The sequence below is a fragment of the Cottoperca gobio genome, chromosome 12 (genome assembly GCF_900634415.1).
Source record: "Cottoperca gobio chromosome 12, fCotGob3.1, whole genome shotgun sequence".
Taxonomy (NCBI): Eukaryota; Metazoa; Chordata; class Actinopteri; order Perciformes; family Bovichtidae; genus Cottoperca; species Cottoperca gobio.
In genome coordinates this window covers 19510566-19529317 of record NC_041366.1, presented here as the reverse complement: position 1 = coordinate 19529317, position 18752 = coordinate 19510566, and the positions used below count along the sequence as shown (strand labels likewise).

Sequence of the window (18752 nt, the reverse complement as noted above, 5' to 3'; positions counted from 1 at the left end):
TAAATGATGACATCAAGTTTATTTACGTCACATTAAACACCCAGATCACCTCCTTTTCTTCTTCTGTTACAAAAACTGTTGTGTTGCCACGTGCAGCATCAGTGATCTTCCCGCCAGCCCCGCGATGTGAAGCCCACAGCTCGTCGCATCTTTGTGTTCTTCGTTGTATCAACACTCCTCGTGTAGATTCAGAGTTACCAGGCAAAGTCTGTATAAAGGCCAAGAGTCTTAGACCAGCAGCACGGCATTAATGCAGCCATCGTTCTCTGGGTTATTTGTCACCTGGGCATATTTACCTGGAAGGTAAAATAAATATTTACTCATAACATATTTTATGACATCACCCTTTTGTAACAACATTAGTGCAGCGTAATCTTTATCTGCAGAATTACGGTCTCTCAACAGAATGAATAGACATGATACAAAAATAAAAGCTGTGCAGCATTAGAACGAGGAATTAGAATTCGAACGTCAGAGTTATGAATGAAGCTTCGAAGCCTAGAAGTATTCGGTACGGCCTTTAATACCATAGATTTACACTGACGAGCACTCACCCCAGATAACTTTTCCTCCTTGTGTGACCAAACCCAGCTCGCTGACATTGACCTCGACGACTGTTCCTTTTGTGATGACTCCCAGAGCGGTGTAGAGGGGCGAGGAGGGGTTCTTCTTCACTCCGAGGATGGGGAGGCAGAACGTGGCCTTCAGCTCTGGATGTGTGACATGAGCCTTCTTAAAACGCAAACCCTAAAGTAGAATAAAGAGAAAGAGATCATTTAAGAGTAAGGAACATCATTCAAAACAGGAATTCAACATTAAGCTTGAGTGCATGTGTCTTACATTCGTAAGACATAAAACTCACCATGGGTCGGATGAAACGCTCATATTTGGGAGGTTTACGGGTGAAGCCCTCTCCGACGAAGCAAACTTTGGTGACCATTCTCTTCCAGGCTTTCTTTTGTCTCTTTCCAGTTTTGATGACTTTAAGAACTTCTGTCTCTCCCTGGGCGCGCACCTTTGGCAGGGGCACCTCCCATTTACCCTACAGAAAACATATTTGGGATTAGAAACCAACTGCGGTATTTCCACACAATTATATCATCACCATTACATTTAACAAATCAAAATATGTTTTGACAACCACCGAAAAAGGGTCTTCATCCGGTACTTACAGCTTTCTCTTTCCTCTTCTGTTTGATCATGTTGGAAAGGACCTTCGCACGGGACTGTCCCTCTCTGTCCAACAGGTAGGCTGGCACTGCTCCCTCTGGGGTCTTATCATCGCTCTTCTGCTTGGTCCTCCTCTGTTCATGCATTTTGAGGCTGCAAAGATACAAGTGAGAATTGTTTAGCTGTTTATTTGTCGTAATTTTCATGTTTTTTTTGTTTTTTTAGACAGCCAGCATTTACAAAGACAAAAACAGTTTCTATACTCACGTCTTCTTCATCTGGATCTTCTCTGAATGTCTCTGTTTGTGGTACAGTATGGCCTTCAACCCAATCAGCTTCCTGGCTTTGTGGGACCGCTCATGGACCTCACGGCTCTCCTTCTTCCTTTTCTTTTCATGGTGGTCCAGGCGGTAGCCATGCCGCTTGCGGTGCAACTCAATGTGCTCGTTCTGGGGCTACACAAGAAAAAACAAACATGCATTTTAATTCAACTTTATTATTAAGTATTATATATGCACAGGTTTGACGCATGTCATATCCTCTCAGATTGTTCAATAATGAAAATAAAAGTGAATTGAAGCCCTGAATCCATCTATTCCTCGTTTATTTGTGAGAAAACCCAAAAGCCAACAACACGTACATAAACTATTCTGGCTAGAGTATCACTTAGAATTGAACAAGTTATTTTAGATTTCATAGTTAAATGCAAATCCAGATTGTATTCCATCATCAATGAAGTCTACACTGGATAAAACATAAGAAATATTCACACGAAAGTTACACTTCAAGGCTTTGACGTAAGAAACACCGTACGGACACCTAAAACTGAGCAGCACACCATATAATTAACAAGCCAACTTTGCCCAAAAGCAAACTTTCATATTCACACACTAGTTATTTCGTCTGCCTTTTTAATCAGTGGAGGGTAAATTATTTTAATATTAACACTATAAACAACACCAGGGCAGAGCAGCACGTCACCATGCCACATGTGAACTAAAGCTAATAGTTAGCACAACATGCTAACTTGTTAAAATGCCTGATAAAAGTCATATAATGCTATTAAAAACAGTTTTATTCTTACCATTTTGTGTCTATGGTGTTAAGTATCAAGTTGAATGCGTCACAGGTGGTAAGAGTCGTAAAGACGCAGGATACTTGGTGTTCTTTGCTTGAGGCTGGGGTCGTTTCGATGTTGTTTTCCCCGGAGCCGACACTTAGAGGAAGTACGTCATCCCGGAAGTAACGGTTTGTCCGTTGTTTTGATATGAACGGCTTCGTCTCAACAACATCGATAAAGATTAAATACTGGATTTATTCAAATATATTTTAATTAAATAATTTTAACGTATTATATTAAACTATTTTACATTGTTTTAAATATTAGTGGAACCATTTATTTTTATATTAAAAAAGATTTAAGAGAGACATTGAGCCAATTGTGTCTTTTTACATATTACTTAAAATATTAATAATGGCTGGTCTTGCTTTGGAGGAATGAGTTGTTTGGTCTCCTGGAAAATAAAAGGCAGAAAAACACTCACAACACATTAATATTTTTATTATAATGGCCAAATTCTATATTTAAAAATGTAAATTCACAGTTAAGAAACCTTGCTTTATTGGCTTAAGAATGAGTTCAAATAATACACTAATTTGACATTCCTTAAAACAAAAAAGCCATTAAAACTGTATCAGCTTGTACTGCGTTAACACTTTATTTTATATATATATATCTTCATCCACCACCCTTTAACGTTAAAGGGTGGTGGATGAAGTTAAACTTTAGCGTTCATTTCTTTTCTACTTCCTTATTTTGTGATTATTTTATACATGGTATGTACTTGTAAAATGTCTTTAGAGAGAGAGAGAGAGAACATTTAAAATGTCTTTATTATAAGAAATAAGGACACAAATATATTGACGGAACCATTCCTGCCCAGAACTGAATGCCTACACGCTTGTTTCTAGGGATGTATTTTGGAGCCGTACCGTATGAAAGCGTGACATTTAACAGCGGTTTATGTTGTTTTGTAGGACATTTTAATGCTTTAGTTGGGAATACATTTCGTATATATCTACGGGTATTGTAGTGTTATGGTTGATCTTTTACAAGCGGGCTGATGTGTCACTGCAATGTCGCTCCCCAATGATTCATCCAAAACTCAGATGACTGAGGAACAAGCTTGGAAGATAAACAGAGATTAAATATGCACGTTAGAGCCTGTCGGACATTAAGAAGGATGATTTGGGTAAGATTGAATTGGCAAAACTAAGTGATGTCAGTGTGAAATGATCTTAATACCATGTTGACTTCATGACTTGTTTTCATTCACAGGGAAGGTATTTATTAACAGCTGGGCTGCAGGGCTGCAGATGTACAGTGAGCTGTCATGTACAAAGACACTTCGGGTTTCTTCCAGGTACGTTGTTTTCATATTTTAATATCATAATCTATGGTGGAAGAAGTATTCAGATCCTTAACTTAAGTAAAAGTACTAATAACACATTGTGAAAATACTGTATTTCAAGTAAAAGTCATGCATTAAAAACGTCACTTAAGTAAATGTGTTTATGTATTATCAGCAACATGTAAGTTAAAGTACTCAACATGCAGTGTTGTACTATTATATATGATAATACATATATTACTGTTGCATTTTGCTGATGTAACATACGTAGCTCTAAAAAAGTCATCAATGATTCAGTGTACTTCATGTTCACCGTCATAGATGATGTCAAATCACTGCGGGCTGTGGTCAACCCTGATGTATCCAAGTAAGTCATTTCATTCTGCAGTCAGGTTTAGAAATGCTCTTCAGATTCAGCCGTGTTCTGGGCTCGTTGTTCACTCGTGCTCTGTATCTGCAGGATCCGAAACATCGGCATTATGGCCCACATTGACGCAGGGAAGACGACAACCACAGAGAGGATGCTGTATTACTCCGGCTACACGAGAGCACTAGGAGGTGATTAGGACGGTAAAAGAAAACATGTGGACTTCATAACCTGATTGTTTGTGTCTCTTTAATAATTTCCGCTACTCCGTTGTTTTCAGATGTGGATGACGGGGATACAGTCACAGATTTTATGGCTCAAGAGAGGGAGCGTGGCATCACCATACAGTCTGCAGCCGTCACGTTTGATTGGAAAACTCATAGAATAAACCTCATAGACACCCCAGGTAGAAACATCTTCCTTATGAGAATAAAACACTCCAATGGAAATGAGAAGGAGCAAATATGACTGTGTGTGTGTGTGTGTGTGTGTGTGTGTGTGTGTGTGTGTGTGTGTGTGTGTGTGTGTGTGTGTGTGTGATTACAGGACATGTTGACTTCACTCTTGAGGTGGAGCGAGCACTTCGTGTTCTTGACGGGGCTGTTGCCGTGTTTGATGCTTCTGCTGGTGTTGAGGTGAAACCACTGGCGCTTTTTTCTATTAAAAAATGACGTTGTTTTATATAATTGGGCGCGCTGCTCTGAACACAGTTGCTTCTGTTGCCAACAGGCTCAGACTCTGACCGTGTGGAGACAAGCACAGAAGCACCACGTTCCCTGTGTTTGTTTCCTCAATAAGATGGATAAACCCGCAGCCAGGTGAGTCACTCAAAAGTCAGAACATATACAAGTGTTTTCTTGCTTTTAAAGGATTTGACTGGAAACTTTATTTAACTTTTTCTTCTCTCAGTTTAAGTTTTTCCCTTGAGAGCATAAGACAGAAGTTGAAAGCCAATCCAGTCCTGCTGCAGGTAAGCTTTTAGAGGAAAACATTACGTATTATCAAAATTTGAATGAATGATGCACTGAAATCGCCTTCAAGTAGCAATTATTGTTAAGAATGCAGGTTAATAAGGCTGATGATTATTAGCAGAGGTGGAAGAAGTCTGACGGAGAGACTTCCTGTTTCATAGATTCCTGTCGGCAGTGGCAAAAGCTTCTCGGGTGTCGTCGACTTGTTAACCAACCAGAAATTGGTGTGGAAGCAGCGAAGTGGAATCAGATCTATGAGGGACGAGGACGACGGTCGAATGTTCGAAAGCAAACCTCTCGACCAGTCGGACGAGCCAGATCTGCTGCAGGAGGTCACTGAGGCCAGGGCGGCTTTAATCGAGCAGGTGCATGTCATAACATTTACAAACCAGGACAAACAATACGCTCAGTTGTACTGCAAGAAAATCTGTGTTTCTAGACCAGAAAACCCCATAAAAATGTATTTCCTATTAAAAATAAATTAACGACACAACTAAACAGTTCTAATGTTTGACATTACAGTATGTTATTGGTCTGCCCACATATTGCAAAGGAGACTTTTGCATCTGTTGCTGATACAGTGCACCGCCGGTAAATAAGTAAAGTTAAAACAGGCAGAAATTGCCATAAATATATATATACCGTATATATATATATATATAAATATATAATCTTCCTAAAATAAATTAATATATATATATATATATATATATAATATATATGTATATAATATGTATATAATATATATATAATATATATAATATATATGTATATAATATATATATATATATATATATATATATATATATATATATATATATATATATATATATATATATATATATATATATATATAATGTATATGTATATGTATATACTATATGGTAAGAATATTGGTTTCTGTGCAAAGAGGTGAAGAAGGAGATTATTTAATTAAATTTAGTCAGCACTCTGTGTTCAAACTAAGATGTGACATTTATTGAAAATATCCTCGAGCCATATTGTAGTTTATTTTTCAAAGTTCACCCTACATTTACAACAATGTTAACACTTTCCACATCTCTGAATCTGAATGTCGCCGGCAGGTTGCTGATCTGGATGATGAGTTTGCTGATTTGCTGCTGACTGATTTTAGTGACAATTTTAATGATGTTTCCTCAATCAAAGTAAGTGTTGTATTGTTCCACAGCATATAAAGTGACAGCGTTGCTAGTGAATACAGAGTAAACCGTGCTCACGTGTCCCCAGCTACAGGAGGCGGTGCGGCGGGTCACTCTGGCCCGTAAAGGCGTCCCAGTACTATGTGGGAGCTCCTTGAGAAACAAAGGAGTTCAGCCTCTTTTAGACGCCATCACTGCCTACCTGCCTGCCCCCAATGAACGGCACCACGACCTGGTGTGAGTGAACATTTGAACTTACTCACACCTGAACTGTTGTGACACCGAGTTAAAGGATGAATCCAGCATCACTGGAGTCCACGTGTTTCAATCCAATACGAATTATTCTTTGCCTTTTTCTTTGTTTTACAACTAAGTATTGAAACTTAGAGAGTGATACTCTTAACTGCTTTGTTTTAATGCTCATCTAAACTGACTTAATGCGTCTGAATGAGCCTGAAAAGTTATGTTCTTTCTATCTTCTATCTATTGTGATAGGATACGATAAAAGGAAAAAGATTTTCTTTTATTGAACTTTTTCTTTGTACACTTCTTAATTGTTGTCAGAACATAAGCTCTGTTCCTCGTCCTGCAGGCGCTGGTACAACGACGACTTATGTGCTCTGGCCTTCAAGGTTCTCCACGACAAGCAGCGCGGTCCTCTGGTGTTTCTGCGGATTTACTCTGGGACTCTGAAACCACAGACGGCGGTCCACAACATCAACAGGAACAGCACGTGCGTTCCGTAGTTTACATTACAAGACGTTACCGAGTTCTTTATTTGTGCATATTGTAAAATATACAATAACATTCATAGGTGGGATGAAAAAACACATTGCCAACAATTTACAGACAATGATTACAGTAACAGATATTTGCAGTTCTTTCACACATTATACATTATATTATATATATTAGATGTCAAAGTGTTTTGCTCCATGTTTGCAGTGAGAGGATTAGCAGGCTGATGGTGCCGTTTGCTGATCAGCATGTAGAAATCCCCTCGATGACGGCGGGAAACATCGCTCTGACTGTAGGACTGAAGCAGGTAGAAATATTTACCACGTTATAATCTTTATTTGCCATTTTGAATATTTTAAATGTTATTTCATGTTTTCCACTTTAGACGGTCACAGGGGACACCATCGTTTCATCGAAGGCTTCAGCAGCAGCCGCCGCCCGCCGAGCCCAAAGTGACGGCGGGGCTGGAAAGAAGCGCAGGGAACATGCTGACGTGGTCCTTTCAGGGGTGGAGGTCCCTGAACCCGTCTTCTTCTGCACCATAGAGCCGCCCACCATGGCCAAACAGGCCGGTACGAGAACGTGGTTACAAGTTCAAGATTGTTTGTAAGCAGTAAAAGAACTTAAGTGTAACTAACTACCAATTTACTCTCATTTGTTGTATTCTTTCCCCCCTGACAGATCTGGAGACTGCACTGACTAACCTCCAGAGAGAAGACCCGAGCCTTCAAGTCAGGGTCGATGCAGACTCCGGTCAGGTAACGCCATCGTTGGATTAACCAGGAGTTTGTTTAGTCGGAGCATCTGACACAATGAGTCAACCGATTGTCTCCGTCCTCAGACCATTTTGTGTGGGATGGGAGAGCTGCACATCGAGATCGTCCATGATCGGATCAGAAGAGAGTACGGCATCGAGACTTACCTCGGGCCGCTGCAGGTGGCTTACAGGGAGTCCATTCTCCACGAGGTCTCTACGACAGGTACTGCACGACAGACACACACACACACACACACACACACACACACACACACACACACACACACACACACACACACACACACCTCTGTAATAATAGGGTGATAGTTAAACGTTAAATAGACTCACGCTTTTACTCAAACTACAGAATAAAATGGGGAAGCCTGTTCTAAACATTGAATCTATACTTAATTAAGCTAATGAAGTGTAATTAGCTAAAGTTATTAACACTACAAACAATAACACAGATATCAGCTAGGGCCTGGTGTAAACTCGTTACATACAGTAGGTCTCGACCGATGATGGCTTTATGCTTGAAACAATAAATACAGTAATCAAGTAGCACGGCTTACCTTCGCTCTCTCCCTTCTGGAGAATGCATTGCGTCGTCTCTGGTGGAGGACTCTGCACCGGCGGACGTGTTTGAGTCGGCGTGCTGGCTTGTGCTGGCTGGGGTCTCGGCAGTATTGTAGGCACAGCTTCTGCGTTCAGTCTTAAATTCTTTTTGAATCTCATTTCCTTGGCGAGCAGTTTGTTGGAAACACGATCTCTCAAAGTGCTGCCCACAAATCATCGGTTTCATCGACGCACTGCGGCTGTAACGCAGACGAACACTGGGGGCGGCTGTAACGCAGACGAACACTGGGGGCGGCTGTAACGCAGACGAACACTGGGGGCGGCTGTGTTCTACTTGTGACGTCATCGCCCGAACATTGCCGAAGTGGATGCTCTCGGCGCAGCGACCGATTGTTGTTAGCGGAAGTCATTTTTATGCTGTTATGATGGTGATTTATTCCGAATACATCAATAATAAACATATACGGCACATTCCACAATAGATATGAAACCTCTATCACATACCTTTTTACGAATGTCCCTGCTCATCTCAGAAACGCTGGACCGTACTGTTGGGGAGAGACGACATGTTGTGACGGTGGCGCTGACCGTCGCACCGCTGGACACCCTCACTCCGGGGAGTTCATGTGAATTAGAGTTCACAGAGGAACTGGGGGGGCAGCTGTCAGCAGCAGTGAAGGAGGCAGTGGAGAACGGAGCACACAGCTCATTTCTTCAAGGTATCGTTCAACAAAGCTCATTTCTCCTCTTGCAAACGTACCTTCTTATATGAACTAAAACATCAACGTCTGCTTCCACCTTCAGGTCCACTGTTGGGTTATCCTCTACAGGGGGTGTCTACACTGATCCAGAGGGTCAACATGGAACCAGGAACTTCTCCTGCCATGGTGTCTGCCTGTGTGTCCCGCTGCATGCACAAGGTATCTAAATACATTTACTCAAGAGCTGCAGTCAAGGTGCTTTTTTTACTCCACTACAATCATCTGACGGCTTTAATGAGAACGCATCGTCACAAAGCTGAAATCTGTTTTTCCGAGCTCACGAAGAGTTGACTCTTTAGAGATACGCTGTTCTCACAGGACAGCAACACATGAGGATCTTATAGGATATGATGCATTGCTGTTAAAAGTAGCACAACGTTAAACATCTACAGCAGTAAAATGGCACACGCACATTCATATTAATCCATATATAAACAGTAAACACTAAAGTAAAAGGAACTAAGTACTTCTTCCAGCACTGATTATGGGTTCTTATGTCAGAGCTTTAACTTTAGGATTATCAAACCATAAGTTCTGGTTCTGAACTCAGGCCCTGAGGCTCGCAGGAGGTCAGGTTTTGGAGCCAGTGATGTCTCTGGAGGTGACCGTTGGGGAGGACCGCCTCAGCTCTGTGCTCGGGGATTTAGCCCAAAGACGAGGAACCGTGCAAGACATCCAGAGTCGTCACGATGACAAGGTGCTGGTCGCCACTGTGCCCCTGGCTGAGATGATGGTGAGAGGACACGCAAACTTTCCGTCTGTAGTTTTTAAGCTTCCCGGGGAAGATCTCTGTTCCACCCAAACACATTGTCTATCGTTGTGTATTAATAACTCCCCTACTTCAATACTTTTAGCAGAAATGTTGTATGTAAAGCAGAAAAGGGAAACAGCAGCACAGTGCAAGGTCTGCATCTGTGAAAATGTCATCATTTAGCACGTTAGTGTTGTGGGATCTTTGACTTTGAGCAGCAGTAGTAACCTTATAAATTCAATTAACCTCAATGCACACTTCCTGGTTTGTTCTGTATGTCTGCTTATGGTGTTCCTGTTGATCTGCTTTACATACTAAATAATGGCAAACTTTCCGAGACGATTGTGTGACACTTGTGTCCTGAAGTGTTGCAATGTGAGCGCGTCGCTCATTATAAAATCATATTCCTGTTCACTAAACGTATTTGTAATATTGATATGCTAATCACGTAAAGATGTTCCATGTAGTTACTCCCTCGGCCCGACTGTACTTATCATTTTCCTTTTTTTAAAAAGGGTTATTCCACCATCCTGCGGACGGTGACATCCGGCAACGCCACCTTCACGCTGGAGCTGGACACCTATGTGGCCATGAACCCCCAGGACCAGAACTCCCTCCTGAAAAAAATGTCTGGTCTGCTGTGAAACTGTTCAACAATGTGAAACTGTTCAGCGATGGACCACTAGTCTTCTGAATCTGCGGCGCGGTCACAGGACTTACAGTAAACCCTCTGCAGGAAACTGTATCATGTTCTGAGCCGGATGCAAAACATTATATATCCTTGTTTTGTGAACCATATGAAATACAAGACTCACATCAAATGTCAACATTTTATTCACAATTAATTATTATACAGTCATAGAAAAACAAAGTCACCATCTTTATGACATTAGATGATGCTCAAGTGTTCTGTAGCAGATTTAAAAAGCATGATGTGTCAGAGCATCAGCTCAGTGATTCTCTAAGAAGGCAGAATGATTCTCTCAAGCGTGGACTTGATTGTTTTTGGACTCTCTTCCCTTTTCTGTCCTCACGGCCTCTCAGTCCGTTTCAAACACCTCGGTACTCTCGGCGACAGTAGCTGGAAAACAGCGGCTCCGCTGGGATCCCACGCCTTAGTGAGGAGAAGAAGAGTGAGGAGAAGAAGAAGAGTTTAGAGGGTTATTATGTTTTATAATAGTTAGCAGCCTTTAGCAGGAGAAAGCATCTGGAGACGAGTACTAATGGAATCAGATGGGTCTCAATTTTAATGGATCACACACACACACACACACACACACACCAATGTTCTAAGTTTGTTGGTCAAATACTGGTTGTACAAGTACACATAGTGAAATCACTGATGTTGCATTGATACAGCGGTCCAAGGAGACTAAGCCATCTTAGAAACACTGAACAGTAACTGTAAGAGTGATGGGACCTGATTCATTCTGTCCGCGGGACACCTTTAAGTTCGAGCCCTGCGTTTATATTGAGACCCATCTGATAGACACAGATGCAGTTAGTATAAACACTTAAGATACTTACTCCACCATGCGGCAGCGGTGCACAGACAGTCTGTTGAAGGCATCGTTGATGTCCGTCACGTCCATGGCGCTCCACAGCCGCTCGGCCACGGCGCTGGCACGAGGCCTGGGGAGGGACGCAAGTAAATAAATCAGTCTGCAGTCACGTAAAGCCAAACACATGTTTTTACTGATGAGAGTCTAAGACTGAATAACTCACCAGAGTCTGGGTGTCAGGTTGGTGGCGTCCACATACTCCCCCCACAGACAGGCTTCTCCACCAATCACAAGCTTCTTTTGTTCCTCAGTTCCTAAATGAAGATGGAATATTTAATGAGATGAGCAAACCAAAGGAAAGTCCAGGGAACATACTCCACTGATAGTGATACAAATAAATATTTAATATAACATCAATTATTAGGAGATTTTCACAATAGCAAAATATTAAAGGGGACATTATGAACTCACTTTTTCAGTGCTTTTTTAAAACATACATTTAGGAATCTGGAGCTCCAACTAACTTATAAACCTTGAAATAAGATTTTTTTTAACATTAAAGCATGTAAACATACAAAATATATGGGCGTGAAGATAAGCAGAACATGTCCCCTTTAAGACATTTGACCTCTGTTCATTCAACAGGCTTACACATATTTGCACAGGAGTGACAGACGACATGACATTTTAGAGTCACAGCTAATAAAGTCTGAGTTAAACTACAGAACAATACAACTTCACAAGAGTCCTGAATACTGAAACAAGCTAATGTTGCACAAACAGCTAATTACTGGTCAGAATTGGCAGGGAACTAAAGTCTTGCTAAATAAATCAATCATGCAGACACGAACCCTTGAAATCCTGCGGGTCGGCCTCGTAATGGCCCTGCCAGTCTTGGCCGTAGGAGATACGGTTCAGGTACCAGGGAGTGGACAGCAGGGTCTGGTACCCTGATGACGTAACATTTGCCATCTCACTTTGGTATTGCTGCTTGTTTCCTTTCCAAACGTGGATAAGTGTGTCTTGTTTCAGCTACACAGAACACACACACACACACAAAGTGTGAGTATCAGCAAGATACAGAAGACATGAGCGGGACAAAGACGAAAAAGCGGCAAGTTCAAGTCCACTTTAGTCTTGGTCGAGGTTGATGGAGGACCAAACCAGACTTATTTTCTCAAGTACCTTGTTGCCACATTGTTCACTCATTAATATCACCGTCGCCAAGGAGGTTATGTTTTCGGTTTGTCACCCTGTAGCTTGTGCACATCCAAAAAACTAAATAAAAACAGCCTGCCCACAGGGAACGTTCAAGAATCGTGACACCTGTATGATCCGAAGCACGGCACGCATTATGTTTCCACTTATGGAGCCTTGGCGATGGTCTGCGCTCTGAGTGCTAGTCTAGTTATTTGAGTACTTTGTTTATCGTGTCGTCGTGTTACATAAACCGGGGTTGGTCCTCCACAGCGGTGAACTACATCGAGAAAGACCCAACATGTGAAACCACCAACCAAACGGCCCCATCTTCCCTTCACGTCCGTCTGACTCTCTGTGCAGTTTTCAAGCGTAAGCCTGTTAAACAAAATCCACAATTCTTTTTGCCTCAATCAACGAGGCCCACATGGAAATGTCCCGCCACCAAATGAAATGCTAAAACTGACCGTTGAAGTTGAGCGGCTCAACCTTGTAGTACTTCTGCCAGTCCTGTGCGTAGCTAATGTAATCTAGGTACCATGGGGCGGAGAGGATGGTGGTGTACCCTGCTCCTGTGACCTTGCCCATCTCCTCATTAGCCCCGCCGCCGATCCACACATGTACTACTGTGTCTGGCTTTAACTGGAATAGTTGCAGACCAAGCTACTGTACTTAGATACTACAAGGAAAGTTTTAGGTTCAAGGAATAGTTTGACATTTTGGGAAATATGTTTATTCGCTTTCTAGCTGAGAGTTTGAGGATTAGGTGATACCACTCATTAAATATGAAGAAATATTTACACAAATTAGCTCATTTCTGAAAATGTCAAACTATTCCTTTAATAACACAGAATGAAAAGCAAAAACACAAATTAGTACTTTATCAATCACACCAACATCTGGGTCTAGTCAACATAAAACATTATATTAATTCATGGAATCAATATAATGTTAACATAATATAATTTTAATTTTTAGACATTTTAATATAATTAACGTGGAAATAACGCTTTAGTTACCTTTACACCGTTGTCAAAGACCTCCTGCCAGATCATGTAGCCCTTCTGGGTAGTGGCGACGATATCCAAGAGTCTATCAGATAAAATAGATTTTAAAAAAATAAAATAAATAAAATAAAAAGAGAAGGTTAAATCTCTCTGATTTACTGTTACAAGAGAGTATAAAGGAGCAACACACTTCTGGATGTAGAATGATTCCAGTTTGCTGTAGTCCTGTCCGAAGCCTTGCTGAGCCATGAACTTCTGAATGTCTGGGTTGGACTTCCTGCATTGAAGACAAAAAGCAAACATTAACTGCCGTTTAATCTTTGATTTCTGAGGAGGAGTTTATTTGACATTGTGTCCAGTCTCACCAGCAGGTGAAGTCCACCTCATCCCCTCCCAGGTGAATGTAGGCGTCGGGGAACACGACGCTGATCTCCTTGAAGAACTGGCTCATGAAGTCATACGTGGTGTTCAGGATGGGGTTCACTGGTCCGAAGGAGCCGGAGGGTTTGGAGCCAGAGTAACACGGTGTGAGCAGATCTTTCTGGCCTGAGAGGAAAAAGGTGTTTTTGGTATTTTATTTATACCAAATGTGTTATGATGCGTTTTTATCACGAGCCTCGATAAAATCTTACATCGCCCCATCACTGGAGCCTCCATTTCTTCCCCCAATATTGGAAACACTTGTTGCATATAATGTAAAATATATTGCATTATAACTGTTATCCTACACACGTTCTAGTTATCCCTACTTCTAGCCATGATTGTGCCGTTTCCTTTGAGGTGCAGGACGTAAAGGTTGCAGTGAAAAACGAGGAGTAAAATGTGACCGGAGCAAAAACATGCCCTGAAACAGCTTGAGAGTTCAGAGTGTTAAAAAGAAAACATGAAATAAAATGTTGGTTTCTCTCCACCAACAATTCCAAAACTCACTTTTTCCCCACGACTGCGTGTGTCCGGGAGTGTCAAACTCTGGGATAACACGAATGCCTCGCAGACGGCCAAACTCGATCACCATCTTCACGTCAGCGGGTGTGTACACGTGTGTGTACGGGTGGTAAGCTCCCTGTGGACAGTTTAATGAATTATTATGCTATGTCTCGATATCAACCCTTGTGCCTCACTAGGGACATTGTCAATCATATTGGGTGTGTTAATGTATATGGCACATATGTTGGCAAGTACAACCTCAGCTTCTATATTAAGTCTACAATAAACTGTGGAGCCAAAATACTGAAAAAATATATTTTTTTGTGTATTTTCATGAAAAAAAAAAAAAAAAATATATATATATATATATATATATATATATATATATATATATATATATATATATATATATATATATATATATATATATATATATATATATATATATATATATATATATATATATATATATATATATATATATTTTTTTTTTTCTACTTGTATTTGCTGAGATGCAAAAGCAGTAACCCGTCTTCCTGACCTGCTGGCTCAGCTGTGGGAACGTTCGGCTCAGGTAAGGGAAGGACTGATCATCCACGATGTGCCAGTGGAAAACATTGAATTTGTTCATCGCCATCGTTTCCTGTATAAATAAACAAAAAGGAAAACAAATGTTTAAGCAGTGAATACAATTTAAAAATGACAACAAAACGAGGCGTTGGTGACGTACCAGATTAGCCAAGATGACTTTAATGGGCAGGAAATGCCGAGAGCTGTCCAGTAAGATGCCTCTATGTGCAAACCTGGGGAAGTCACTGATCGTGGTTGAATTGATGCTTTTCTGTTAAGATGCAAAGTGAGAAGAGTTCAAACCTGCTCACATGCAGTTCACTCTTGATCGTCATTGTGAATAAAGCTTTTAAAATAATCGTCTTTCACTTACAGCTCCATATTCATCTTCATACACCAACTGGCTGAACGTTTCCAGACCTAAAACCATGCAAAATAAAAAGGTTTTTTTAAATTGTATCATAAAATGAAGCTGCTGTCACTTGATAGCGTTCCCTAGATACGAGAGTAAAGTTCAACAGCAACACAATACATCACTAATTATATTTTGCAGGGAGTGATGCCACAGACTCTGCACGTTATACACTTTTGATCCTTTAAGCTATTTATCAAGCGGAAACGTTTTTTTAACCGTAGTAAATTGATTATCTGATGTTTGACATTCTGATCTACTGATTAACTGATAACGGGAAGTTATTGTGAAATTGTGCAAAGTGAAAATGATGTCCTACCATGCAGTGCTCCCCAGACCTTCGGCGCTTTCAGGACCGCAATCGGCTGATCCACTGTCAGCTCATCTGTGGAAACAAACAGTTGTGTATGTGCGCAGGCAGGTGGTTATTATGGTACTAATGTCAGGGTCTTAGGGGAGGCTTTAAACATTTGACCGTGTTAATCCTACTATCTACTGTCCAGGTAATCTCTAATTCCATTAGTGCATCATGAGTATACGTGTAAAATGTGGCCTGAAGAATTTAATATATTATCAAAGTATTCAGTTCCTAAGTAAAAATGCAAAAACTGGCCCCAGTGAGACAGTGCTGCGTCTTTTCATATGTTTTTGTGATGTCAAATCTTACATTTGAAAAAGAATGACTGTAGCTGTCAAATAAATGTAGTGGCGTACAATAACCCCATCTGAAATGCAGTGGATGTACTTAAGTACTTGAGTAAATATGCTCACTAGTTACTTTCCACCACTGTATATTATAAAGTATGTTTTTTTTGGGCTTCCCTAAAAACTGATGGATATTATAATTAATCAGCAGAGGCGGTGGTGGAGATACTGCAATATAAAAATACTTCAATAGAAGGAATAGTCCTGTACTCAAATTTTAATTTGAGTAAAAAGTATGTAAGTATTATTAGCTAAATGTAAAGTTTCAAACGTGAAAGTACAAAAGCGCTAATGTTAACTACTTTCTACACTGCTGTGCAGTTTAATCTTTATATTTGTCTATAAAATCTTAATCTGTAAAGTAACTACAGATGTTAAATAAAAGAAGTTGTGTATAAAGTACATTTCGTGGAACCGAAGTAACATACAAAAGGAAATAATGTACTTAGTTACTTCTTGGTGACAGGACAGATTCCTGATGACCAATAATATCAGCAATGAGGAAGAGACTCACATGACTCGTCAGATGCCACACTGGGGTAGGTGTCACAATCAGAGTCAGGTGATGTGATCCACACCTGCAGCTCTGTGAGCTCGGATGGGCCCGTTCTTCTGCTTTTCCTGAGCTCCAGCCTTTTAGCGCTGCCAAACACGTACTCATAATACCTGTCGAGAGAGGCACAGATGGGACACCAGTGTTTACCACGCAGAGACAGGTCCCTGAATGCAGCCCTGTATTTCTAGGGGAGAGAGAGAAACTGAAAGCAGAGCTAACAAACAAACCAATTGAATATAATTACCTCCTGTACGCATTCTGCAGGAGGCTGCAGCTTGGCCCGGCGGTTGACCCTTTGGCGTCAACTATTTTGAAGCTGAAGCTGTTTAACTTGAGTGAAACATCCGAGATTTGCACTTTCTGCGGCAGAGGCCACAGAGAGCCATATTTGGACGCCTGGACGACGCGCTCAGCTTCGGGCTCTTCGTCAAATTCATCGATGTAGTTGTGCTGCAGCCCCTGGGAGAAGGCAAGGGCCAGCGACAGTAGTGCAAACTTCACAGTAGTGATCATGTCGGTAGTACACAGTAGAGTCACGAGACCTGGTGATCACACAGCAGCATTATGTGGAGGGAGCTGGGCGGGGCTTCTCGTGCACAACTCCAGGTTGTGCAAAGATTTAAAGGGGAACCACAACCCATAGTGCTTCTTTATGCATTATGAAACGTATGAAGTTAAATGTAAAGCACAAAGAATGCAAGGCAACAGAAAGTAATGCTTCTTAAGTTAGCTATATGTACATATTTATAACAATTAATTGCTTATAAAAGCTTTTTTTTTTATCTTGCTGTTATTTGTTGGAAATAAGTAAAAAGAAAATATATATTGCACAACTCATGCATGAAATGTAAGTCAGAGAGTTTTTCATAAAATCAAATAATATTAAAAATAAAACAAGGATAAAGCACAAAGAATGCAAGGCAACAGAGAACAATACATCTTAAGTTAGTGTTATGTAAATATTCATAACGTTGCATTGTTTTCCATTTTAAAGTAGTTATTTGATCATATTGACATTTATAACATCTTTTTATCTTGATGTTATCGGCTCGAAATAAGTAAGAAAACATGCGTAAAGATCGCAAGGCAACAGGACACAACACATCTATAAATGAGCTAAATGTAATAATTTATAACATTTAATTTATGTACTTAAGTAAGTAGATAAATAAATGTTCTTGCACAGTTCATGCAACAAAAAAGGCTTTACATAAAAGCAAACCATCATGGACATTTAAAATAAAACAAAGATAAATACCAATAAATATGGTGAATATGAACATTTGACACGGTAAAATATGTGCGAGATAAAAACACTTAACACGATTTAATTAACAAAGTATAAGTTAAACAATGGCAATATAAAGTATATCAATTCGTAACATCAGTAGAGTGTAATGAACAAGAAAAGGGAAAGACAACAGAAGAGGGCTGCAACTTATTGCATGATGTTCATGCAACATGCAACAGTACTCCTCATACCGTGTGCTGTATCTATATTATATTATATTTACTTATTGGAAAACCATCTAGTGTATTTCTACATGAATCAGAATCATATGTATACATTACATAATGGAGGTATATATAAACAGAAATATAAAAGATACGCTGCATTGACTGGAATCATGTTCTAGTGTGTGATATCTGCCGGTCTGTGTCCCCATCATGACTGACTCATCGCTGTAAGAGGAACAACAGTTACCATCACTACCTGTTGCCGTTATGCAACCAGAGGGAACTTTAACCTCTACTTTAGTACAGCGTGTTATTGACTCGCATTTTATTTTGTGCACTACATTTGATCTACTATAAATAATAATTTTTCACGAAATAGAAACATCGTCCACCAGGTGTCTCTCTTGTCACATGAAACATTTACTGCCATAAAGATTGTTTTCTTTCCACACCTCTATCATTCATATATTAACTGTCTCTATATATGAAACAGTCAATTCAACTCACTAGTAAAGTAAATTAATTGATAAATTAAAAATAATCCTGATTAATCAACTCCCAGATCCAACATTAATCTGAATTGTAATTTCTCTTATTAAAAATGTAAAGCTGTTTAAAGGTCTAACCGGGATTTATAAAATGAAAAATGTCACGATGCAGCATAACATACATCACTTTATATGTGACTCTTTGGCAAACAAAAGGAACATATTTGTTTATGCATAGCCCATATGACATTAAATACTTCCTTATTTG

The 18752-nt window shown here is 40.1% G+C and overlaps 3 protein-coding genes across 5 annotated transcripts; 1 reads left to right on the top strand and 2 right to left on the bottom strand.

The window, feature by feature from the left end:
* nsa2 (NSA2 ribosome biogenesis homolog (S. cerevisiae)) lies at nt 1–2426 on the bottom strand. The gene is made up of 6 exons (XM_029444616.1): nt 2255–2426; nt 1438–1625; nt 1173–1323; nt 863–1042; nt 555–747; nt 1–296 (listed from the first exon to the last, which is right to left on the bottom strand). The coding sequence occupies exons 1-6, from the start codon at nt 2255–2257 to the stop codon at nt 229–231; spliced, it is 783 nt and encodes a 260-aa protein (XP_029300476.1). The 5' UTR covers nt 2258–2426; the 3' UTR covers nt 1–228.
* A 706-nt stretch (nt 2427–3132) lies between these two features.
* Nucleotides 3133–10489, top strand: gfm2 (GTP dependent ribosome recycling factor mitochondrial 2). The gene is made up of 20 exons (XM_029444551.1): nt 3133–3422; nt 3509–3593; nt 3903–3948; nt 4042–4139; nt 4229–4354; nt 4495–4583; nt 4678–4766; nt 4858–4918; nt 5081–5284; nt 6005–6085; nt 6168–6316; nt 6672–6812; nt 7025–7124; nt 7203–7389; nt 7499–7575; nt 7659–7797; nt 8684–8869; nt 8955–9070; nt 9462–9644; nt 10178–10489. Exons 1-20 carry the CDS (start codon nt 3381–3383, stop codon nt 10304–10306), a joined length of 2328 nt encoding a protein of 775 aa, XP_029300411.1. The 5' UTR covers nt 3133–3380; the 3' UTR covers nt 10307–10489.
* On the bottom strand, nt 10481–17116 carry hexb (hexosaminidase B (beta polypeptide)). Of its 3 annotated transcripts, none has more exons than XM_029444552.1 (14): nt 16783–17114; nt 16497–16648; nt 15597–15662; nt 15239–15285; nt 15026–15136; nt 14837–14938; nt 14299–14431; nt 13734–13914; nt 13559–13645; nt 13381–13453; nt 12016–12196; nt 11388–11478; nt 11190–11294; nt 10481–10776 (listed from the first exon to the last, which is right to left on the bottom strand). In XM_029444552.1, the coding sequence occupies exons 1-14, from the start codon at nt 17049–17051 to the stop codon at nt 10713–10715; spliced, it is 1662 nt and encodes a 553-aa protein (XP_029300412.1). In that variant the 5' UTR covers nt 17052–17114; the 3' UTR covers nt 10481–10712. The 3 variants fall into 3 exon arrangements, 2 of the variants coding, with proteins under 2 accessions (XP_029300412.1, XP_029300413.1); XM_029444553.1 differs by lacking the exon at nt 12016–12196 and adding an exon at nt 12829–13003 and having other exon boundaries at nt 16783–17113; XR_003833176.1 differs by lacking the exons at nt 10481–10776; nt 11190–11294 and adding an exon at nt 12829–13003 and having other exon boundaries at nt 16783–17116.
* Nucleotides 17117–18752: the final 1636 nt, after the last annotated feature.